Below are 26,283 nucleotides of genomic sequence, written 5' to 3'. Positions count from 1 at the left end.
ACCCGCAAATCCTGGGATTACAGACACCACAGAAGTTAAACTAGTTTCAAAGTGATATGACAATTAAGTGCCAAAGACTACTGAAGGTTCAAAATTTCTCACCCTACCCTGTACTATGGTCTGCCTGCCCTCTTTTTTAGACTTGCAATGTTTCTTTTACGTAGTTGTAAGACATTGAATCTTTGCCATTAACTATGTTGTGGAACCGCTTTGAGTCCTCCCAGGAGTGAAAAAAGTGGTATATAAGTGAAATAAATAAATAAATTGGTACCACACCGTCTGCCCCACAATGTGGTAGGGACCACTGTCACATTTGTGTCTATTGGCTACAAACTGTTTCTACATGGACTAGCAGCTGATAATTCACAGACCAGTCAGTCCATACACCATCACTTTGAGTAGGACTGCCCAAGAAGGCTCGACTGGGTACACAGATGCTTATCTTTGTGAACTCTTCTAATTAAATTAGCTTAATTAGTTTAGCAGTAGTAACTGTGCTCACATGGGGTCTTTTAATTAGCTGCTCAATCTCTTTCAGTCCTCCTGTTGATAACAGATCTTAGAGCAGGCTCAACAACAGGTGTTCCTAGTCCAAGTTCAAAATATCTTTACAAGCGGTTGGTACAGATCTTTGGTCTACCCTTTTGTTCAACAGGTAAGTCTGAAAGAAAGTGAATCCAGGAGGGAGGAAAATGAGAGTAATAGTGAAGGTCTGTGTGTGAGTGAGAGAGAGAAGAGAGAGAGAGAGATGAAGTGACAGACAGTGAGTTAGTTGGGCGGGAGAGAGAGAAGAGGAGCAGGGAAGTGAGAGAAGATAAGAGAGAGATGTGGTGGCAGAGGAGGAAAAAAAAGAGAGAGAAAGGAATAATGTGGCAGAAAGGGAAGAAGAAAGAGAAGGGGAGGAGAGAAAGAAAAGGAGGAGAAAAAGGGAATGAGAAAGCAAGACATTGTTGAGAGACAAGGAGAAGGGGTGGCAAAAAGGGAGAAAGGAGGAAAGAGATGATGCGATAAAAATATTGAACATATCAAAAGTGAACCAAGGATACAGTTGTAATAATGTATCTAAAACACAAGCAAAGTTAACAACTTGGCATTATACTAAATGTCCTTTGACCAGTAACTGGCCACTTGGAGTGCCTTTGGTGTTGATATAAGAAGGTCCATGGCAGGGCTCAGATTGCATTGTAATAGATGGTCTGTGGTTTGCTCTTCTCCACACTTGCATGTTGTAGACTCCACTTTGTGGCCCCATTTCTTAAAGTTGGATTTGCATCTTGTGGTGCCAGAACGCAGTCTGTTCAGCACCTTCCACTGTGAGGGCTGTTCGGCAGTGGAATTCTCTGCCCCGGACTGTGGTGGAAGCTCCTTCTTTGGAGGCTTTTAAGCAGCGGCTGGATGGTCATCTGTCAGGAGTGCTTTGAATGTGATTTCCTGCTTCTTGGCAGGGGGTTGGACGGGATGGCTCATGAGATCTCTTCCAGCTCTATGATTCCTAGCAGTTCGAAAACATGCCAATGTGAGTAGATCAATAGGTACCGCTCTGGCGGGAAGGTAACGGTGCTCCATGCAGTCATGCCGGCCACATGACCTTGGAGGTGTCTATGGACAACGCTGGCTCTTCGGCTTAGAAATGGAGATGAGCACCAAACCCCAGAGTCAGACATGACTGGACTTAACGTCAGGGGAAACCTCTATGATTCCAAGTCACCCAATCTTCTCTGTGCCCAGGAGGGAGCCTCTCATTTGGTATCAGCCATGGCTTGAGCTTCCGGGTTTTAGTCTGCCACTTTTAGACTCTCATTTGCTGAGATGTTCCTGCAAGTATCTCTGTAGATCTTAGAAAACTATTTCTTGATTTAAGGCATTGGCGTACTGGCTGATATCTGAATGGGGATGGGCCGGAGATGTCACTGGCTTGGACCTTTCATGGCTGTGGATGTCAGGTGGTACAATACCATCTAAGCAGTGTAATTTCTCCAGTGGTGTAGGGAGTAGACATCCTGTGATAATGCGGTATGTCTCATTAAGAGCCACATCCACTGTTTTAAGATGGTGGGATGTATGGTGGGATGTATCCCACACTGGGCATGCATATTCAGCAGCAGTGCAACAAAGCACAAGGGCAGATTGTCTTCACTCTATCTGGTTGTGATCCCCGGGTTGTGCCAGTCAGCTTTCGTATAATATTGTTTCTAGCATCCACTTTTTGCTTGATATGCAAACAGTGCTTCTTGTAGGTCAGAGCACGGCCCAGGGTAACCCTAAAGTATTTTGGTGAGCTGCAATGCTTCAGTGGGATTCCTTCCCAGGTAATTCTCAGAAGTCGAGATGCTTGTCTGTTCTTAAGGTGAAAAGCACACATCTCTGTTTTAGATGGATTGGGAATCAGCTGGTTTTCCCTGTAATAGGGAAAAAGATGGGAGAGGGATATAGAGGAAGGAAGAAGGAGAGAGAGGGATGGGTTGGGAGAGAGGGAGAAGGGAAGAAAGATAGAGGATGAGTAGATATGGGAGAGTTATAGATATATAGGATGAAAGAGGGGGGAGATATAGAGTGGAAGGAAGAAGAAGAGGAGGGAGAGGAGAACGGGTTGGCAGAAAGGGGAAAGGGAAAAAGGAGAAAGGAGAGGGAGAAGGAGAGAGATGGGTTGGAGAGACAAAAGGAGAGAAAGACAGAGAGCGATGGTATGAAAAACTGCAAATCCCAGGATCCCATGATATGTTGCCATTGCAGTTTCAGTGGAGTCACAGCACTACAACAGTGTATTGTTATGGAGCCCTGAGGAGGGGTAGCAGAGGGGTTAGAAAAGAAGGAAATGTCAGAGAGGTGGTGGAGAGAGGAATGAGGGCCAGGCTTTAGCACAGCAGGCTAATCCCCAAGTTGCAATAAATTTTGCCAACCAGAAGGCTGAGAGTTCAAAGCCCAGGTCAGGGTGAGTTCCTGGCCTTTACTCAAGCTTCTGCCTACCTAGCAGTTTGAAAACAAATGTGAGTAAATAAGAACCACATTAAAGAAGGAGGTATTTAGGCTCAACGTTTGATCAGGAAAAGGAGGAAGTTTACAAACAAAGAAAGCTCTTTGGCAGGGAGATGGAGCGACAGCATCCCCCGGTGGTCAGAACTGAACACAGCCTCCAAAGATGCCGAAAGATGGGAAAGCCTACAGATAACTCTATCTGTTGTCTGTCTTGTCATTGTCATATTGCCGTATATGTGCTCTGTGATCCGTCCTGAGTCCCCTTCGGAGTGAGAAGGGCGGAATATAAATACTGTAAACAGACAAACAAATAAGCAAACAAATAAAAAACAGAGAAAAGAAGGAAGTGTGCGGCAGAGAGGAGAGGAAGGGAAGTGTGGCAATGAGGAAGGGGATAGAAGAGTAAAGAAAGAGAAGGGTTAACAAAGAAGGGAGTAGGAGGACAGAAACACATTTAACTCTAGCTTTGCCCACTCATTGCTTTAGCCTGCAGCCAGTAGAGGCCCTAGAAGATTGTAGAATATAGCCGTCAAGAGAAAAATGTTTTTTCCAGATTTAAGTTGAAGCCTCAAGGTCTGCTAGAAGGAAGAACTTACTGCAGTGTTTCCGCATTCACAGCCTGATTTGTCTGGGCATCTGACGTTTGACAACCGGAATGTCCCTTGTCCATGAAATTGGAGCTGTGCAGAAGGGCTCTGCATATATTCTTCCAGGCGGTTGTCGCTGGTGAACTTCTAAGTCCCACCAAGGATTGGGAAGAAAAGGAAACAAAACACAGAGATATAGGTGGCAATAACTAGTCTGAATTATTAAAAATGTTTTAATTCAAACAGGTCCTGTTTCCCCAAGGTAGCACACAGTATAATTCGGGAATGGCAGCCACTTGTTTTTGAAGCAGGAAAGGGCAGGTTGGTGGCCTTGTACAGGAAATAACAATGGCCCCAGGCTTGATTCACATAAACAAGCCCTTATATAGAGCAGTCATTTGAGCTCCAAATTGTATGTGAAGGCTGCCTGAAGTAAGGAGACTTTTATATTTCAGCTGCTGAGTCAGAACAGTGGTATTCCTAATACATTGCTGCAGGGCTGCGACTGTGATGGGTCTGTGAGCCATGTGTGGTTCTCATCCCAAAAGCCTCGTCCTCGAGCGTGTTCTGATTTAGCCATCTCCTCAGAAGGAGATAATGTTGTTTTGCTATTTGAAACATCATTTTTTCTTTCAAGAAAAGGTGGGGAATATGTGACCCACAGATCAACTGTATGCCCTAGACCTCACATTTCCATAACCTTCGACATTTTTTGACTTCACACCATCCCCATTTCTTTAATGCATGATTTTTAGGCACTTTTCACCCCACAATGTGAAAAATTCCCAAAATTCTCCCAGAATCTCACCCCTGCAAAATACCTCTTGAATCCATCTCAAAATGGAAACAACATCAAACATTGTGTTGTCGAAGGCTTTCATGGCCAGAATCACTAGGTTGCTGTGAGTTTTCCGGGCCCTATGGCCATGTTTCAGAAGCATTCAGGAGAGAATGCTTCTGGAACATGATCATACAGCCCGGAAAACTCACAGCAATTCAACATCAAATGATTTTGAGATAGGCTCTGAAATAAAATGGAGTGATTTGAGTGTGGAGGGCATGCCTAGAGGATGGAAAACTGTCCCCTGGCCACCATAGTTGCTTTAAAACAAAATGAGCACTTTCCATATGCCTTGTTTACAAGCAACATTAAATTCTCAGAAGCCTCCTGAAAGCACATGTATGTTTTAAAACAAGTTATTTGAGAAATGCACACTTAGTTTTCAAGGGAAAGTGGCTGCATCTCCCAGCGGTTTGGATATAGCTCCTCAAACTCCAGATACTATCCACAACTGTTCTAATGCGGAGTGACTTTTCCAAGTATCTAACAAGGATTTGTTTCCAGGAATCTGAGCTTCTATAACTAGAAATGAAAGAAGTTTGAATTTGGAGTCCTTTCTATGTGCAGGTGGTATTTCCCCCCGAATTCTTTCACACTTCAAAGTTATAGCACTATGATTCCACTTAAACCGCTATAGTTGTATCCTGGAGCCTCCGGTGGCCTAGGGGATAAAAAGCCTTGTGACTTGAAGGTTGGGTTGCTGACCTGAAAGCTGCCAGGTTCGAATCCCACCCGGGGAGAGCGTGATGAGCTCCCTCTATCAGCTCCAGCTCCATGTGGGGACATGAGAGAAGCCTCCCGCAAGGATGGTAAAACATCAAAACATCCGGCCATCCCCTGGGCAACGTCCTTGCAGACGGCCAATTCTCTCACTCCAGAAGCAACTCTGGTTGCTCTTGACATGAAAAAAAAAAGGTTGCATTCTATAGAATCATGGGTTTACAGTCTGGGGGCACATGAGAAACCTCTTAATTCCTATTTGGTATTAAATTGATAGTAATGACTGTTCTATTTTCTGTGATATGTCATGTTTTTGACGTAATCTGTTATACTTCTCTTTGTTGGCATTGAATGTTTGCCATATGTGTTGGAAACCACTCTGAGTCCCTCCAGAGAGATAGGGCAGTCTATAAAGAAAGTGTTGTTGTTGTTGTTGTTGTTGTTGTTACCCTCTGGCTAAGACTTCCAAATATTCATCCCTAAACTGCAAATCCCAGGATTCAATAGGATGGAACCATGACCATTAAAACGGAATTATAATGCTATAATTGTCTAGTCCAGAAGAGTCTGTTTTACAGAACACAATGTCTATTTAAAGGATGTTCAGTTCAGATTCATTTTAAAGATTGAAAAAATCAATAGAAGGGAGAGGAAAGGCCTTGACAGGGCCAATTTTGCTGAGCTGCCAAAATTTAATATGATTGGGTATATTCAGTGCGGTTGGTGGCAATAGTCCCAGGTAATCCATTATAAATAGGGAGGAAGCTGCCGATCTTTAAATATGATCTTTTGTTATTGTTGTTGTTGTTCTCACATATATCCAATTTTACCTGCCCCATTATAGAAATGCTCCTAAGCTGTATCATTTGCTCAGACGATGCAATGTTCACTCGGAAGGATGTCTCAGGTGGAAAAATAACATCGTCGTACTGGCATGGGACACGTTCTTCATCTACAGAGAAGATGTATTTCTCCTGATCAAGGTTTTCCAAGGAGGTTGCACCATGCCACAGTGTGGGGTCATACCATTGGTAATTCTGTGCCGTGGAGAATGTGGCTCTCGAAGCTAATAAAACAAAAAGTTGAAGATGGTGTTAGAACAGAGATATCTGATCACAAGGGGAGCTACTGCTACATGGAAATCAGCAGAACTGCAAGCTGAGTTGGCATCTGCCAAGGCATTGCAGAGTGACCTATACCTCAAGAAGTAAAAATTGCTCCAGGACTGTGTCCAGTTGTCTATCATGAACCATCAGACACCCCCCACCCCCCAAAAGTACAAAGCTAGAAGTAGGAAACATCAGTCTTAATGCCTTCTTCAGCTTATTTACTTCTCTACTGTAGCAACCTAGAAAACAGCCACACAAACCCATTCCTGCTTTGTCCCCATAGATCAGGAGTGGGCAGCCATGGTGAACACAGAGGTCAATCCTCCCTGCTACAGCAGAGTTCACCGCACCATTTTCAGAACCAAAATTGGCCCAAATTGCAACTGGAAGTCACTTCCAGTGATAACCTTCAGGTTTAGTTACTGGTTTCAGGAGTTTTAAGGTCAAATGTGCTTCTCTAGAGTTGCTCACCTTCTTTTGAGCTAAATCACCCCAGAATTGTAGAGAGGGAGCTATGGAGTATGGAGAAAGGCTTGGGAATACACTAACCATTGTGCTTAAGGTGTGGAGTATATGGTACTTTAAATCTGAGGTTCTGAACCTTTGATCTTTATTTATTTATTTATTTATTTATTTATTATTTACAGTATTTATATTCTGCCCTTCTCACCCCGAAGGGGACTCAGGGTGGATCACATTACACATATAGGCAAACATTCAATGCCTTTTAACATAGAACAAAGACAAACAAACATAGGCTTCGAGGGGCCTCGAACACATGACCTCCTGGTCAGAGTGATTCATTGCAGTTAATTGCAGCTGGCTTGCTCTCCCGCCTGCGCCACAGCCCGGGCCTTTTGTACTCCAATTCTCAGAAGCCTCCACCAGTATGGCCAGGGATCCTGAGACCTGAAGTCCAAAACCTCTGAGAGATCAAACGTTGAGAATGTAATTCACATCTCACACAATGCCCACCCATGCCATAGGTATTAGTTCCTGCCCCCCTGCTGATTGCTGGATTTGAGAGATTTTATATATATATATATATATATATATATATATATATATATATATATATATACATACACACACACACACACACACACACACACACACACATACAGTCTTAATTAAGAGAATGACACATGAGTTTAGTAAAATCTGGAGAAGACCCCCTCCCCCCAATATAATATGAAATAAGCCCATGGGACACCACAAATGGCAGTAAATACAACTCATGTACTAGCACTGTATTAGCCATTGGGTTTTCCCCTAGCCACAACTCTTTTCCAGTGCCACTGTAAACATGCTGTCCACAAAGTACACCCCGCAGTTCCTCTGCTGGGGAATTTAATACAAAAATAAACAATACACAGGGGCCGCAGCACAGAGTGTATTACTGAAATTCATATTTAATTCATTAACAGCCTTCTTCCTGTTTAATATTAATGTAGCTGTCATGCATTTGCAGAAAATCTTGCATCCTCATTAGAGTCAAAGACCACAAGGGCCTTTGAATAAAAATGAGGTCTGGTCCCTGGTCAACTTAGATTGCATGGGACCACAATACTTTTTCCAGTCTCCAAAGAAAACTTCATCATCCCATTAATCAGGAGTTCCATATGTAGGCAAGCAGGCATGTAGCTGGGGGGGGGGGGGGGGCTTGAGGGGCTTCAGCCCCCCCCCCCAAATTCTCAGGGTGGTCCGTGAGAAGGCCTTACATTTATTATGTAAACTATTATGTTTATTCATATCATGATCTGATCACCATGCTCAATATATCCCATGTGCATGGGGATATTGGGATAACGAAAGAAAGAACTCTTCTCTGTTGGGGGCAGGTGTGAATGTTTCAATTGCCCACCTTGATTAGCATTGAATAGACTTTCAGCTTCAAAGCTTGGCTGCTTCCTGTCTGGGGGAATCCTTTGTTAGGATGATTTATTATTATTATTATTATTTTATTATGACACAGCAAACAAGATAGATATGCTGGATTTCATATCACAAAATCACAAGTCGAACACTTCCCAAGTGTCTAGGACTGTGTGATGTATTTTCGGATGATGCATGCAGATCCCAGCAGGGTGGCCTTTTGCAGTTGGCAGATCGTAATTTTGTCAATGTCTATTGTTTCCAAATGTCACTGAGCTCTTTTGGCACGGCACCTAGTGTGCCCATCACCTGCACTGGTTTCTGCCAGAGTCTTTGAAGTTCAATCTTGAGGTCCTGATAGCGGCTGAGTTTTTCCTGTTGTTTTTTGTCAATGCGACTGTCACCTGGGATGGCAACATCAATGATCCAAACCTTTTTCTTTTCCACAACTGTGATGTCTGGTGTGTTGTGTTCCAGAATTTTGTCAGTCTGGATTCGGAAGTCCCACAGTATCTTTGCGTGCTCATTTTCCAATACTTTTGCAGGTTTGTGATCCCACCAGTTCTTTGCTGCTGGGATTATTATTATTATTATTATTATTATTATTAGGCCTTGCTCCCGGGAAGGGTCCTCCACCGTGGCTCCCTACCTATCTATCTTGCCACATATTCTCCACATTTTTTGTATGTGTATGTACTGTATATATAAGATACACACACACACACACACACACACACACACAGATTCCATTCACCTCTACCTTCTACCTTTTTGTTTCAGTGATTGGTTTGGGGGGGGGGGGCAAAAATACTGCTTGCTTACACTTGAAAATTACCTAGGGCCGGCCCTGGCTACGGGCCTGTACCCAAGAAAAGCTGCATGAGAACTGAATTTCCTGATCAATTCCATTGGGGGAGGGGTGCCCCTTGTCTGCATCTCCCATATCCAAAGAACTACAATATAGCATTAGGTGTGCAAGATCAGTTGTGAAGCACCTCCTGCTAGTTTAGCTTTTAGCAGATTCCCAATCAGGAAAGCTTATTGGAAAGTTCAATCAGGTGGAATGGTGACATCCCTCCTCCGTCCCCTCCCAACCCATCTTTTACCTGATTTACTCTCCACAATATATATACCCTCCAATTATTATGATTTGACAGGGATAGTGCCAATTAATCCTCTGTTGTCCCACCTTTTCAGATGCCAGATTTTCTCTTGTTCTCTCATTTTGTTCCTGGCTTACTTCAATTGCTGCAAATGGAGTTCAAAGTACACTGCATTCAGTTAACTTAGCAGAAAGTTAGAGAAAAGAGTGGAATCTTGCTCTTCCCAGTAGGAACAAGCAAAAGCAAATTGCTACAACCTCTCTTAACCTGTATGTTTTAGTCACAGATAACTTTTGCTATCTTGACCATACTCTGATGTAATTTGGCTATATTATATACACTAAATGAAAATATAGTGCTGAGTCAATTGAGAGAAAAAAAGCCACTGCTTATCTTCTCCCCATTGTTTCAAAGGCAACACTGTGGATAGCTTAGGAGATATTTTTAACTGTGACAGGGGCAAAGGAGCATTTTCAACATTCGTTCTCCTTAATATGATGGTTTCATTTTTGACTATTTTTTTCAGTATGGTGAGCTTGTGTCTTCTGAAGACCCTGATTATGATTGTGGGCTATCGGGCTAAAAATATACTGCCAGGCAAATATTTTTTATATGGGGGAAGTGTGGGGACATTGGGGTTTCTTTAGGGGTAGCAAAATGGAGTCCTTTGGACCACACTTTTCCCCTCCCTGCTTTAGAGGCACGCTTAGAGACTGCCGATGGCAGTTTCACTGCATTTGTATTAGACATACAATGTAAATGGCAAAGAATGAGCATAATTCCACCGGGAAAATCCCTTGGGTGAGTTGCCCTGAAATGAATGCAACTTTGGCAAGAACGGAACACAATTCATTTCAATGGAAGCTCCACAGGAGACAGTTCTGGAGTAATGTACGCAACCAGTGTTTATCATTTCCCCCTTCTTTTTCTCTCCCCAAACCCATTATGAAAAGGAAAGCTCTGACTGTAATTTCCAAACTTTGGTGGGCTCTGGGGAAAAGTTAATTATGACGGAGAGAATGACTCAAGCGAGCTGCAGCATAACTGAAGCGTATTCTCAGAGTGCAAAATTTGCATGACTAATTAACGGCAGTTTGAGTACAATACCTGTCTCACATCCTGGATTGGAGCTGCCATCGAAGGCTGCAAACCCAGCACCTGGGGCCATAATGAATTCTCCATTCAGTGGCATGTACTAAGCAGCAAAGGAAAACAAACAAAAGGGAGAAATGTTAACAAAACTTCTAAGGCAGGGGTGGGGAGAGCCAGGCTGGTATGTGAGTAATATCAACAACATTGAGACACAGTGCTTACTATCTATAGACATCCCGTTCTGTATATACAAGGGTTACGCTGTATTCTGCACAATCTTAGAGGCAGAAAATTGGCCTCAAAACCCACTGAGGTTAACCATTCCAGGAGTACATGTTTAGTAATAATGATGCTTTTCTTAGACTGCAGCACTTGCCTAGGCCCGTCTCAATGTTGCACATGGCTCATAGGCACAATTCCCAGATTTTGTTGTGGGGCTCAGGATCTGGACTCTTTTCTCTCGTTCTCAGAGAAATGGGAGGAATCTTAGGGCAAGATCAGGGGCTGTGTGTGTGTGTGTGTGTGTGTGTGTGTGTGTGTGTGTGTGTGTGTATTCCACATGTCTTAGACTTGGTGGAGCCATGTTTAACCCTAAGCATTTCTAATTAGTTGTATAAGATGGAGAGCTAACATGGTGTAGGGTAGAGCTTTCCAAACTGTGTCTTGCAACATATTAGTGTGTCAGCTGCAGTGTGTAGGTGTGTCGCATGAACGTAACAAGAAACCTCTGAGTTTATGTGAAATAAGTAATAAATCATATATATTTTAAAAAAAATAAATGAAAAGTTTTGATGAGATACATTGTATTCCCATACATTTCATTATTATAATTTATGTCTGTGTCCATATGTCCTAAAAGAAGTTGGTTTAAACATTGCTTTGCCAGTAAAACTGGATTACTGGTTCGTAAAGTGATGCATGACTAAAACATGTGTCACCAACATGTAATGTTTGGAAAGCGCTGGTGTAGAAGTTTAAATGTTGGAATAGGACACTTAGCAAATAGAGTTAGTATCTCCAATGTTGGAACAGGACACTTGGCAACTAGGGCTAGTATCTCCACTTTGGGTGGCCCTGAGCAAGACACTCTCATAGCTTCAAGGGAAGGCAAAGGAAGTACAAATCATGCCAAGAAGACTCATGATAGAGTCATCTCAAGGTCATCATAAGTCAGAAATAACTTAAAAGCATGCAATGACTGCAATGTATTGATTCACAATTCAACAATTGATTGAATGGTCCCATTCTAATAGAGAATGAGCAAGCAGAATTCCTGCCAGTATAATCATCACTAACTGTATTTTATGCACACAGTTTTCCTCTGAATCTGTTCGCACCACGCGTTTCCCCCATGTGATCGCCCCCTTGGTGGGCAAGGCGAGGCGAAGGTCACTGGATTCCCCACGCGTTGCAGCAAAGAGAAGCACAACCGCCGGCAGACATGTGAAGAGGTCATTAGACTGGATCTTTATTGCCATATCATACTGTTTTAAACTACATTATACGGTCCATGTAGACCCATATAATGTAGTTTAATACTGTTAAACTGCATTAAATGGGTCTACACTAACCATATAATGCAATTCCAAAGTGCATTATATGGCAGTGTAGATCCAGCCTAAGAAGTTCTCTGCCTATGGCACTTCAGATGTTTTGGCCTGCAGCTCACAGAGTCACTGGCCATATTAACTGGGACTGAACTTCTAAATATGTAAAGGGATGAAGATTGAAAACCATGGGAGCTTATGTTATAATACATTTTTGTTGCTGCTTCTATTTGCTATCAAGTTGACTTTGACTTATGATGAGCTCTATCAACTGCCCTCCTTAGGTCTACTCAGGACTTTCCTTGATTGAATCAAACTCACTGTAATGCAGTCTCCCTCTTTTCCGACTGCCCTCCGCTTTACCAAGCATTACTGTCTTTTCTAATGAGTCATGTCATCTGATAATACATCTGAAGTATGACATCCTATGGTAGTCATAACCAATTCTTTGTATGGGCCTTTAAGTCTCCTCCTTACTCATGGTGATCCCATGGATTTTTCATAAGATTTTCTTAGTCAGGGAATACTCAGAAGTGGTTTTGTCAGTTCCTTCCTCTGAAATGTAGCCTACTGCCCTTGGTATTTGTTTGTGGTTTTCCATCCAAGGACTAACCAGGGCTGAAGTAAACTTTGTGATGATTATCTGTTTGCACATTTGTCTTTCGCAGTGAGACACTCAGGACATCGTAAATGTGGGCGGCTGGTTGAAGGTGGAGAGTATGTCTTGCTAATAAGCAATACGTATGGGAGCATCTACACTCTAGAATTAATGCTGTTTGACACTACTTTAACTGCCATGACTGAATGCTACTGAATCCTAAGATTTGTAGTTTGGTGAGGCATCAACACCCTTTGACAGACCTTGAAAAATTAGATCTCCCAATATTCTATAGCATTGGTAAGGTGTAGTCAAACTGCATTAATTCTACAATGTAGGGGCACTCTATGAGAGAGACTGATTTACCAAAGCAGAGGGGGCTTGTGAACCAAATGGAGAGAATGCTTCCCCCTCCATTTCAACCCATAACCCACCATTGACCTTAATAAGTGGGATTCAAACCTACTTTTGCCCTGGTTCATCTCTTTCACACACACTTACACACAAGCCGAAAACAATAAAAGCAAAGAACAAATAAGCACTCTTAAGATAGCAATATTTCTTTTTGATGTCATTTTCCCCTATGCATTTTTTAAGAGATTTCAATCTGCCGAGCCAAAATCATTCCCTGCTCCGTTCTGCTCCGCTTGCGTCGTGCCAGAGCTGTCCAACTCGCATGTCACAGACTGCATCACTGGAGCATGCTGTTCTGCAATGCTGGAAGCACTTGGGGAGTGGTGCAGAAAAAAAGGGGAAAGGAAAGAACCCGTTCGCAATCAAGCCTGCGTGTAACGGCGCTGATTGGAGGTAACGTTGGACCTTGAGTCCTTTCGGCTGCCATAAGCAAGACTGAGTGCCTTTTAGCTCTCCCAGCATTGATTAAGGTGCCTCTCAGAGGAAGGCGGCCTTTTTAATATGGATCCTCCTCCAAGGCTCTTCGCACTAAACCATACCTCTGGGATTAGAACTGGAAAGGGGAGAAGGCTGGGGGAGGCAGATTGTACCGTTATCTAGTTAATTACTTTCCATCTATTTTGACTTGCCCTTGCTCTGTAGGCATGCTCACCCGCTCTTACCGGAAGGTGGCAGCAGTTTGACAGAGCTGCCTCCTAGTAGAAGGCAGCACGATTTCCTTTTTCTTCTGGGGATAAATGAGGACAGAGGAAGGGAATTTAAGGATAAGTGATGTGCCAGTAGCCAATAGCTACCAAGTCTAGGGGAGATAGGCTATAGACCTTCTCATTGATGTTTGGGAAAGTCTGTTTCTCAAACTACAGCTCCCAGAAGCACCTAAACAGCATCTGTGCAGGGTGGGAGATTATAAACTGCATTATATGAGACTACACTGACCATATGATGCCGTTTCAAGCTGCATTATATGAAAGTGTAGATGGATCCATAGGATTGGATTGGATCGAGACTAGTCATTGCATGCACAGAAGCACTCCTTCAAAAGGCATTGCTTTTCTAAACTTCCCATCAGAAAAAAAGGCAAGGAGGCCACGGGTGCTCCTTCTCCATGTAGCCCCTTTTATCCCTTATACTGTTCCAGACGGTTTCAGAGCAGTCTTTTTAAGAGACACTAGGGTTGAAGGGGAAAAGAGGATACCTGAGGCTTATAATAAAATAATAATAATAAAACTTTATTTATTCCCCGCCACCATCTCCCCAACAGGGACTCGGGGCGGTTTACATGGGGCCGTCCCCAGAACAATACAATATAACAGCATATAAAAGAACAACACATCACAACACAGTGAACAATACAATAGATAATAATATACATTACAATGCAAAATCAAGGAAACAATAAAAGCTTATCTCCTTAGTCTGTTCTTTTATTCAGCACAAGAGTTCTGCACAGTATAACTCTGGATCTGTCTCTTTCAGTTTAGTTCGCAAAACCTTAGGTCAAAGATATCTAACACATTCTCATCAAGGGCTACATCAGCCTTGTGGTTGCCGTCAAAGGGCTGTTGAATCCATGGATGGAGAATCCATGGACAGAGGGCCAATTATAATTATTTTATGTTATTGATGACAACTCCCATCTCTTTTGATTATCCACCATGTGGACTGGAGATAATGGGAATTGCAATCCAGCATCCCTTGTGGCTCTGAGGTTGGGGAAAGGCTAAAAGGCTTTTTAAAGTCAGACATCATATCCACAGGCTTTGTATCCAAATCCAAACCCCACTCTCCTGACTAAACAGAACAAACTGCAGCTTTCCTGATGTGACTGTGGCTCGTTCCACATAGTCAAATAAAATCCCACATTATCTGCTTTGAACTGGAATATATGGCAGTATGGACTCAGATAACCCAGTTCAAAGCAGATATTGTGGGATTTTCTGCCTTGATATTCTGGTTTATATGGCTGTGTGGAAGGGCATATATCACAACTTCCCCATCAGCTCTAGACGAGAAATACAGGAGATGTAGCCCAGGATTTGGAGTGCCACATTAAATGACATGGTGGGCTGGATTCGGGCCCCTGGCCTTCTGTTTGACACATGTACCTTTGGTGATCATTCACCCACAACATTGTAATATTCTCAAATCAAAAATTTTCCAGTTGTCAGGGTTTGCTAATAGGCAAAAGCTGAACTGGCCTATTGCCACTTGAACTGCCTGTATGCCAGGATGACCCCATACTCTTGACTGATCTCATAGATCAACTAACACAGAACTCTGCCGTCACAGTGGGGATTTGCTATCTGCTGGGGTTTGGGACTGCAGCCAGGAAATCAGAAGACATTTACTTCTTGGGAGGAGAGCAATGGCCAACCTCAACAAAACAGTGAAAAGCAGAGACATCACACTGGCAACAAAGGTCCGCATAGTCAAAGCAATGGTATTCCCCATAGTAACCTGTGGTAGCGAGAGCTGGACCATAAGGAAGGCTGAGCGAAGGAAGATAGACACTTTTGTACTCTGGTGCTGGAGGAAAATCCTGAGAGTGCCTTAGACCGCAAGAAGATCCAACCAGTCCATCCTCCAGGAAATAATGCCCAACTGCTCACTGGAGGAAAGGATATTGGAGGCAAAGTTGAAATATTTTGGCCACATCATGAGAAGACAGGAAAGTTTGGAAAAGACCATAATGTTGGGGAAAATGGAAGGAAAAAGGAAGAGAGGCCGACCAAGGGCAAGATGGATGGACGGTATTCTTGAAGTTACTGGCATGAACTTGAAGGAACTGGGTGCGGCAACGGCCGACAGGGAGTTCTGGCGTGGACTGGTCCACGAGGCCACGAAGAGTCGGAAACGACTGACCGAATGAAGAAGAAGAAGAAGAAGAAGAAGAAGAAGAAGAAGAAGAAGAAGAAGAAGAAGAAGAAGAAGAAGAAGAAGAAGAAGAAGGGGTTTGGTTCTAGGCCATCTCTGTGGATATCAAAATCTGTCGATACTCAAGTCCCTTTATATACACTGGTGTAGTAATATTATGTCCCTTATAAAAAATGGCAAAATGCTTTTGGGATTTTAAAAACTATTTTAAAGCTATGAATGATTGAATCCACAGATATTACAAGTCTTCTCGCTGACATCATTAGTAGACAAACCAAATAAAAGGAGCAGAAAGAGGGCAGAGGGAGGGAGGGAGGGGACAGAGAACTGACCCAAACATGCCAGATCCAAACAGCCCTCAACTCAGAGGAACAAGTGTTAATGCCAGCATAATCTTAACCTGAATTATGTCTAATATTGCTAGGTTGGGTGAGGTTTGGATTCAACACAGCTGGTCTACCATTGACTCAGCTGATCCTTGGCAACCTTTTTAAGAAATCAATTTAAATACTCTTAATTATGCACATGAAAATGACATTTTAAGGCACCCAGTTAAATATCATGATCTTACTACATCAATACAGAAGATAGATATTTTATTAAAAAGTGAAATCATTACTCATAGATTTCAGTATAGCAGACCAAATATTTGAATACAAGTTCATTTGTAAATTAAGTCGATGAATCACTTTTTCAAATGTTTCAAGTGTTAAATCTATCTGTTAGATCACAGATGGGAATATGTTATCCTTCCAAAGATACACAACCTTACTTAGTGAGAACTGAACACCAGCAGCAGAATGTCAATGTCCCACAGCATATAACAACAAAGAAAATTCAGCCAGAAAAAATAGAAAAGCATTACAATCTAAATGCACTAACAGCAATATGCTTGGAATGAATGAATATACAGTAGAGTCTCACTTATCCAAGCTAAACGGGCCAGCAGAAGCTTGGATAAGCACATAACTTGGATAATAAGGAGGGATTAAGGAAAAGCCTATTAAACATCAAATTAGGTTATGATTTTACAAATTAAGCACCAAAACTTCATGTTATACAATAAATTTGACAGAAAAAGTAGTTCAATACGCAGTAATGTTATGTTGTAATTACTGTATTTACGAATTTAGCACCAAAATATCACGATATATTGAAAACATTGACTACAAAAATGGCTTGGATTATCCAGAGGCTTGGATAAGCGAGGCTTGGATTAGTGAGACTCTACTGTATATACTAATATACTAATACCTAATACTAATAATATACTAATATATACTAATTACCTAAAAGGCTGCAACATATGACCCAGATAAATCTCTCTACACAGTCAAGGTGTCACCATTGAAAATGCTCTTTGCCATGTGCTTAGATACATTTGTCATGGCACTTGGAGGAAGGTTGGGGTTTAGATAGACACTGATACATGAATATATGTGTTGAGATCTTACACCAGAAATATTGGATTTTATCACATGAACCTGCTGTTCCACTACAGCCATGTGATCATTGATTGCAGAAATATACCAGGCTGAGCATCTTCAATACTGGACTTTTCTTCAATTGCATAATTGCAACAATTCGACAATTCATGCTCCCATGATTGTACTTCCACACACCCTTATAAGCCCACCATCCCACACTAATATATTGGCTTAATTTTAAAATAATTGTGCAATTCCATCTTTTAAAAACAAAAAGGGCAAATATAACTACACAATATATAAGTAATGGAAAACAGCTTGGGAGTAGCGAGGGGGAGAAGAGAAGAATCCCTCCCCCTGATGTCACTTTACTGGTGGCACAGAAGCAGAAAAGATTCATTTCACCAAGAGAGGTGAAATGAACATCACAGGATTTGGAGCTACTGACAACTTTTACCAGTTAATAGCTAGGGATCAGATAATCACTCTGGGGAGGGAGGAGACCAGTAACAGGATGCACATGACAATGTGCAATAAAGAGTGTCAACAAATGTCCAGCTGCAATGCCAGTTTGCCTGCCTCATGCAATAAAGTCCATAGTTATGAATGCACAATTATGTCTCATCGTTCAGACTGATCCCCCCAAATTACTTCAACAAACAGCAGCCATTCCAAATGAAATTAGATCATGAGCAGAATGATGTTTCCATCCCCTTCTGACCTTTATCTCCAGTCGCAATAGGGGTCCTGCTACTAATTGTCCCACAGGAGATCGCTGGCAGGAGTGGGTTGGAAACATCATCTTGTTGTGCCTCAATTTCCAGTTGAACAGACCTCCATTGCTTGCCATGACTGAATACTGAATGTAGAGCATGATGGAATATAGATCCGTAACTCCAGATTATGAATCTGCAAGTGTAGCATAGGATATCAAACCATTTCCACTCAAAGTTATATGTACAGGCAGTCCCCATGTTACAAACAAGATAGGTTCTAGGGTTGTTGTGTGCTTTCTGGACTGTATGGCCATGTTCCAGAAGTATTCTCTCCTGACATTTCGCCCACATCTATGGCAGGCATCTTCAGAGGTTGTGAGGTATATATGAGGTATATACACACACCCCATATATACCTCACAACCTCTGAGGATGCCTGCCATAGATGTGGGCAAAATATCAAGCGAGAATACTTCTGGAACATGGCCCTACAGCCCAGAAAACACACAACAACCCTGCAATTCTGGCCATGAAAGCCTTTGACAACACAAGATAGGTTCTGTAGGTTTCCTGCCTTTGACTCCTGTGTGTTTCCTTGGATTGATTGGGGGCTGTAGCACACCGGGAGGGTCTGAGACTTCAGCAACACTAATAACACAAGACTCAGCTTTGGCCAGCTGATTTCACCTCATCCTTATTTATCAATACCTTTTTCTTTCTTTTTTTACACCATCATGCTGACTGACGAGTATTTACCACAGCAATATGTTTTACGTTTTCCTCCTGAGAAGTCTTAAGATACACTGAGCTGTCAGCATCCTTCTGTTGGCTGTCCATAGTTGGAGCCCTGGCAGGGGCTCATAAATCTCTGTGCAGGACACTGTGACACTGACCCAGCGTTTCAGGGAGAATATGCCTTCCTGTGATTTATAGCCAAAGCTTCAGGGAGAAGAGGCAAAGGGAGGGAGAGACCTGCTCAGATTCTTTATGACTTCGGAAAGGGACTCACCCTCCTGCCCCTCGCTGACAGGCAAGAGCAACAAGAAACTCATGTGTGTGTATGTGCCTTCAAGTTGCTGGTCAACTTAGGGCGACCTCATGAATTTTATAGGATTTTCTTGGGCAAAGGACACTCAGCAGTGGCTCTGCAAGTTACTTCCTCTGAAATATAGCCTACAGCATGTGAGATTCATTGGAGGTCTCCCATCCAAATATTAACCAAGGCCGACCCTGCCTGTCTTCCAGGATCAGACACATTCTGGTGCACTTTGGCTCCTAATAAGAAAATTATTCTTCCTCAAAATAAATGTTCAGGGAGTAAAAAGAAATAACATGGCAAGTAGGGCTTAAGATAGTGGTTGGAACATTGCTCCCTCACCCTCTCTGTATATATGTATATGTCAATCTGCCTGCCTGCCTGCCTGCCTGCCTGCCTGCCTGCCTGCCTGCCTGCCTGCCTGCCTGCCTGCCTGCCTGCCTATCTATCTATCTATCTATCTATCTATCTATCTATCTATCTATCTATCTATCTATCTATCTATCTATCTATCTATCTATCTATCCTTCCACCCACCCAACTATCCAAACACACACACACACACACACACCTCTATTGGAAAACCATTGTGACATAGTGAAATGAGCATTGGAATACATTGGAAGGTTTATATCTTTGCTCAACCAAGAAAATGTATGGACAAGCCACACTCTCTAAGGACCTTATTTCCATCTGTTTATATCAGTATGCATCCTGTATTTTTAAGGACCAAATGCATACTGTATTGAGATGGGATGCATACTGGCCCCATCACACCTGATTATTATGATACTTAAATTTTTGACAATACTGATTTTCTGATCACATGTAAAAACACCGCCTAAGCAACATATACAATCGTAATAAATAAATAACATAGTTAAAATTCCATGTGCAGTTATTCTGTTTCTGCGACATTTTGCAGATGGATTCTAATGGATTACCGAAGAAGAGAACAAATGTCATGGGATAGGACCCATTTAGAATTGTGTTCAAAGAGTCTCAGAAACAGAGCATATTCCAATGTGATAAAGTCCTTAGGCTCAAAGGAAGAGAAAGGGAACCCATTTGTAAATCTTGTCAAGAAGCCCATGTGATAGGCACACATTAGAGTTCACCATAATTTCTATACCTGTGGTTTTTCATGTCCACTGGGTCTTGCGCCACTAACCTCAGTGAATGTGGATAGACGACTGTACTAGATTAAGGGTTGTAGGTTTGCAGATTGATCGTTCAGTGATCGAAAGTAACTTAAGGACATCATTCTTTTTATTTCAGAAGCAAAGTGGGCAAAGATAAGATCCAGTCAATATTCAAAGCAAAGTCCAAGAGAGTGAATTGGGAAAGGAAAACTATGAATTTTAAGAGTGCCTCTGGTGGTTATAGTTTATGACCCTTGGTCAAAAAAGATTCAGCAAGTTTTTGAGGCAGTACAAAAAATTTCCATAAAAATTCATTTTGGTCGAAGACTTTTACGGGACAGAATTAATGAAAGCCAGGTAACTATGGCTCCAAGTTTCTGAAAAAGTTATTACTGGTATTGCAACTGCACATCAGAGATTGTAAGAAAGATTCTCAGACTAGATTTTTGATTTCCCTGCAGCATTGAACATTTGGAAAAATAAATATATCTATGCAGCCCCATCCTAATATACAAAAGGAACACTCAAAATATATGCTGTATTAATTGCATGACTAGTCACTGTGTCGGAGGATTTTAAAAATGCAATCCTGTGCTGTGCTGAGGATTTTTTCCTCACAGGAACACAGCATGTTGAAAGGGAAGGTTTTGATCCTGATTAATCAGCTTCCCACTGCATTGCAGTTGGCATTGGCACCAACTGGCACTAGAATTAGCAAGTGAGGGGGGACGAGGGGACAGAAATGAATTTGAATTGCAGCTGAGTTGGGAATTATTAAACCTCTCCTGCCACCCCATGAGCTGAAGTACCTGTGAACATCAGGAAACTCCAGGCCTAAGATTACTTTTCTTTTTAATCCTTGATTTAGCTGCTAGCAATGCCATTAATGTAACAGAGAGTCTGACCCCAAGCCATGCCCCAGGCTCCAAACAATTTGAATTTCTTTGAAACACAAGTGAGACAAAATAAATCCACTGCTGCAGATTTGGGAAGACATCAAACCTGTGAGATCTACTTTGTCCTTCATAACAACTCTGCAAACCAGAGCTTGGTGCAAAAAAAAACATATACTTTAAATTGTAAAATTCTTTAAAATATTATTTCCTTAATTTTAATATAAGCACCATGATATAGGCAGCTTAATTCATATCCAAATATATGAGAATGGCTAAAAAACTAGGGCCAAATTAAGCTATCCCAAACTAGACCAAAGTCCCATTTACACAGACCATTTACACAGGTTCGAGGCCAGATGGTGATTACATTTACCATGGAAGTTTACCTATCCCAGGTAGGTCAGTTGGCCACCTGCTGCCCAGCCATGCCCTTGAGCATTTTTCATCAAACACACACACCCTTCTGAATATTACGATGCGCATCACCATATTGGGGTTCCACAGTGCGCTTCACATTCTATGCAGCCGATTTCGCCATGCAATGTGGTTTACATTGCATCTATGCTGCAGAATATTTAATGCCATACTCCAGACTTTCCACTAACTTAGCTTTCGTCAGTTTAAGTTAAGGTGTGCTTCAGAGCACTTCAACAGATTGCATAGTACAACCACCACAGATTGAAGCTACCTTCACACTGCATAATGTGGTCAGTGCAGAGGTTGCTGTATTTGAAAATTAATAGGCCCAGTGATACCCCTGGATCAAAGAGGAGCCTGATCTTCAAGATATTTCACTTTGGCAGAAAAAATGGAATGCAAAAATGGAGGATGCTTGGCTCAACAGCAGTACGTGTGATTTTGATAGTTTTGGACCATGAGGTTGGAACCATTTTGGTTCATTCTTCTCCTTTTGTTCTTCTAGCTAACAAGCAGCGTCTTGCTGTCTCTCCTGGCAAGATGTAACTATTTAGATGTTTGTTATTTTTCCTTTCTTATTTTTCCTTAGAAACCAGTCTAGAATAGACTAGACAGCCCCCAAGCCTTTTTATCTACAATGGAGTTCTTTTTACCTGAACTTTTTTGAACTTTTACTGAGACTCTGCAATCGATTGGCATCCTAAGCTGAAAGGCTTCTCTTTGCTCGCCCCGTGTAAGTAACTGTTGCATTTGAAAGCTTTTGCTTTTGCTACTCTGCTGCATTTTTGGTGGAATCTCCCCCAGAGAGGGTTAAATTGAGTCTAACTGCTCAGAGATTACCACAACAAAAAAGACCTCGAAGTCCTCATGGACAACAAGTTAAACATGAGCCAACAATGTGATGTGGCAGCTAAAAAAGCCAATGGGATTTTGGCCAGCATCAATAGGAGTATAGCGTATAGATCCAGGGAAGTCATGCTACCCCTCTAATTTGCCTTGGTCAGACCACACCTGGAATACTGTGTCCAGTTCTGGGCACCGCAGTTGAAGGGAGATGTTGACAAGCTGGAATGTGTCCATAGGAGAGCAACTAAAATGATCAAGGGTCTGGAGAACAAGCCCTATGAGGAGCGGCTTAAAGACCTGGGCATGTTTAGCCTGCAAAAGAGAAGGCTGAGAGGAGACATCATAGCCATGTATAAATAAATGTTCAGGTGGAATCTCCTTTCCTGTAGTTTAAAGTTCCATGTCCTAGTCTCCAGGACAGCAGAAAACAAGCTTGCTCCTTCTTCCCTATGACTTCCCCTCACATATTTATACATGGCCTTTTGCCTATGCTATTTGTAATCTATTATTTTATTCTATCCAGACTTTCTCAATTAATCTTGTCTTCAGTTTCACTGTAAAATTCTACAGATGCCTCCCTATTTTTAATTCTGAATTAGTCTTTGAAAAACTTTGATGAATATTATTAATTGGAGTTAATTGCTATGCAGAAGATATGCACAGATCTAACTGCAATGTATAAATATTTTATGTATTTTACTTTAAACATATAGAAAATGTAATTGCATATTCTCAATAATTACGCCTAAATGAAAGTGCTGCTTTTATAGTTTTTACTTTTAAGAAACACAAAATAATCTTGTTTTTTACCATTTTCTCCTCCATAGAGCTCTTTTGTTGCTTGGTAACAGTAATCTTCAGAGTTGGGAAAAAGTTACTTCAGGGGCCTAAATGCTATTGCTAGCTTCACTAAAGTAAATACCTGGAATCAATTGCTTAATGGACAGTTGGCATAAAGAAAATAGCCACCAACCATGTTGTCTGGGGGATTTGGGGAGCTGTAATGCGTAACTTTTCTGATCTTGTTGAAACATGATGTCTTGCTTGCACAGCTGCTAGAAAACTAACTTCAGGTAAAATGGAATTATTTTCAACAATTAGAATCCCATTGGACAATCCATCTGAACATATTTTGCCAAAACAGAATGCCAGGATTATTCAATTTATCACAAAGAACCTGCACCATCAGCAAATTCCTCTTCGATTTTGTAAAGAACTGAAAGGCTGATTCATACAAATGTCTAAAATAGACAAATCAAGAAGGGATGGACAAATCTGAACTTTTGGCTTTCTCTAACATTTGTTTGTGATGGATTGGGGGTTACAAATGTTTTCTACCCTGATGATGATGATGATGATGATGATGATGATGATGATGATGATGATGATGATAATAATGATGATGATGCAAGTCGCTTCTGGTAGCAGAAGATTGGGCGACATGGCAGGCACTGAACAGACTGTGCTCTGTCCCCATGAGATGAAGAGCTAATCTTCAGGAATGGGACTACAAAGTGGAGTCTGTGACATGCTCATTACTTCAATGAGGTCTCAGCCCTGCCACATACACAACAGAGAACCTTCTAGCAGCAACACCAGAGGCACTCCCAAGTGGCTAGTTTGTGGTCAAAGGACATTTAGTATACGTAATGCCAAGTTTTTAACTTTGTGTTTCTAAATACAGTACATTTCAACTGTACCCTCGGATTTGCTTCTGATATGATAAATAAATAATAATAACAATAATTTTATTTCTTTCCCGCCTCTCCTCATGGCTCAAGGCACGTTACAACATACAGTATCCAACATAAACGGGCCGGCACAACATTAGATAAGTGAACATGTTGGATAATAAGGAGGGATTAAGGAAAAGCCTATTAAACGTCAAAATACGTTATGATTTTACAAATTAAGCACCAAAACATCATGTTTTACAACAAGTCGAACAATTCAGTACTTAGTAGTAGTAATTGTAGTAATTACTGTATTAATGTAGTAATTACTGTAATTTCTGTAGTAATTACTATATTTACGAATTTAGCACCAAAACATTGCAATATATTGAAAACACTGACTACAAAAACATTGGCTACTAACAAATGGACTACAAATAAAGATAGAATTGCATAAAATGAACTTACAGTAACAACATTATCAGAAATTAAATCTGTAAAAAGTTCAGTCCTTGCTACCTAGAGAAACAGCTATGGATCCGGGCGGGAGGCAGACTGTGTTGGATAATCCAGAACATTGGATAAGCAAATGTTGGATAAGTGAGACTCTACTGTAGTTAAAAACACATACGCACATTCTGACTCATAAATAAATGGCCACATAATTTTACTTTCTTTAGTGGAACATAACTTATGCAACATTTAGTCAAGGGAACAACTACCTGTTTAGACAGCTTTGAAAGGAGATTAGCCAATTTCATGGAGGATGTTAGGTCTATTTATTAGCTACAATAACTAAGTTGATACATTTACCGTAATTCAAAACATTTACAGGTGCATGCCCTTAAAAAGAACGAAAGCCAATTAACTAAAAAGCAGCATAGCAAATGTCATTTAAATACAAACCATAAATAACAGCAACCAAACTTTGTGGTGGCGGTGGTTAGCTGCTGTCAAGTCAACTTTGACCTGCAATGACCCCATAAATGAGATTTGATCATCAACAGCTCTGCCCAGATCTTCCAGATTCAAGGCTTTCTGGGATAAGTCTATCCATATGGAATGTGGTCTTTCTTTTCTGCTTGCCTTACCAAGCATTATTGTCTTTTCTAGTGAGCCTAGTGTTGAGGATAGGATGAATTGAATGTCTCTACTTCATAGGGTTATCATAAGGTAAAGTCAACTCAACAGCAGCTTTATTAGCTTCCCTCGCATATTAGTACAGCATAAAGGACAATGTAAAAGACTACTGAAGTGATTGTAGATTTTTATAGCCTCCTGGAGCAATTACTGAGGATCAATGACTAAGAAACAATTAGGGTCTGAGACAACAAACAATATTAGAATTTTGAATCATAAGAATGAAAGCAATCTACAAGGACAGACTGAAAGATAAGTCTTTACTGCCTTCTGAAACACAAGAGCGGGAATTGATTTCATTTCCATGCCACAGTCTGGGAGCAACCCACCTCCTAAAGATCTTCAGATCTGAACCGTTCATAGTGAGAGAAATGGCTCATTAGATAGCCAAGTTGTTATCTACCAGTACAACTCTTTTGGTATCAGGATAATACGATCTTGTTACTGTGCCCCAATTAGCGGCCTAGCTGCTCCATTTTACACCAACTAAACTTTGTAGATATTAAAGATAATGAGCACATTGCAGTAGTCTAGACATGATGCAACCAAGGCATATCCAGAAAAGTCCGTAGCTGGTACTACTTGTTGTTTTTCTTAATCAGTTTATCTTATTATGGTTATATTATTGGTGTGCTCTAATTGTTATTTATGTGATTTTAATATGTTGTAAGTTGCTTTGGGTCCCATGAGGGAGAAAAGCGGGATATAAATAAAGATTTATTATTATTATTATTTGAAACACAACAAAATGAGTCCACAGCAGGCACTCTGCTGGCTGTTGTACTGGATCACATGTCGGACACTTCTAGTGTCTAGGGCTGTGTGATGTATCTGCAAATAATGTGTGCAGATCCCAGTAAGGTGGCCTTCTACAGTTGGCAGGTGGTAATTTTGTCAGCGCCGATTGTGTTCAGGTGCAGGCCAAGGTCTTGAGGCACTGCACCCAGTGTGCCGATCACCACTGGGACCACCTTGACTGGCTTGTGCCACAGTCTTTGCAATTCGATCTTTAAATCCTCATACTGTGCCAGCTTTTCTAGTTGTTTCTCTTCAATTCTGCTATCACCTGGGATTGCCACATCGACAATCCATACTTTGTTTGGATTATTATTATTATTATTATTATTATTATTATTATTATTATTATTATTATTATTATTATTTGGCTCTGCTGCCACCTAAGAGTCCAGGTGGACACTTAATTGTGCTTAAAATAAAACAATTAAAATATGGATTTAAAATGGAAAGAAACAG

General features: G+C 41.4%; 1 protein-coding gene across 3 annotated transcripts in view; it reads right to left on the bottom strand.

Annotated features, from left to right (window-relative positions):
• amn (amnion associated transmembrane protein) overlaps window positions 1-26,283 on the bottom strand; it is a 129,796-nt gene that overhangs the window by 48,266 nt on the left and 55,247 nt on the right. For all 3 annotated transcript variants that reach the window (XM_062968510.1, XM_008115746.3, XM_062968511.1), the window contains exons 4-6: window positions 10,319-10,406; window positions 5,955-6,190; window positions 3,573-3,710 (exon numbers count right to left, since the gene is read on the bottom strand). In XM_062968510.1, the coding sequence (XP_062824580.1) occupies window positions 3,573-3,710; window positions 5,955-6,190; window positions 10,319-10,406 (462 nt within the window). The remainder of the gene's footprint in view (window positions 1-3,572; window positions 3,711-5,954; window positions 6,191-10,318; window positions 10,407-26,283) is intronic.

This window comes from Anolis carolinensis, chromosome 1 (assembly GCF_035594765.1).
Source record: "Anolis carolinensis isolate JA03-04 chromosome 1, rAnoCar3.1.pri, whole genome shotgun sequence".
Lineage (NCBI taxonomy): Eukaryota > Metazoa > Chordata > Lepidosauria > Squamata > Dactyloidae > Anolis > Anolis carolinensis.
Note: the sequence above shows the minus strand (reverse complement) of the source record. Positions and strands in the feature narration are given on the sequence as shown.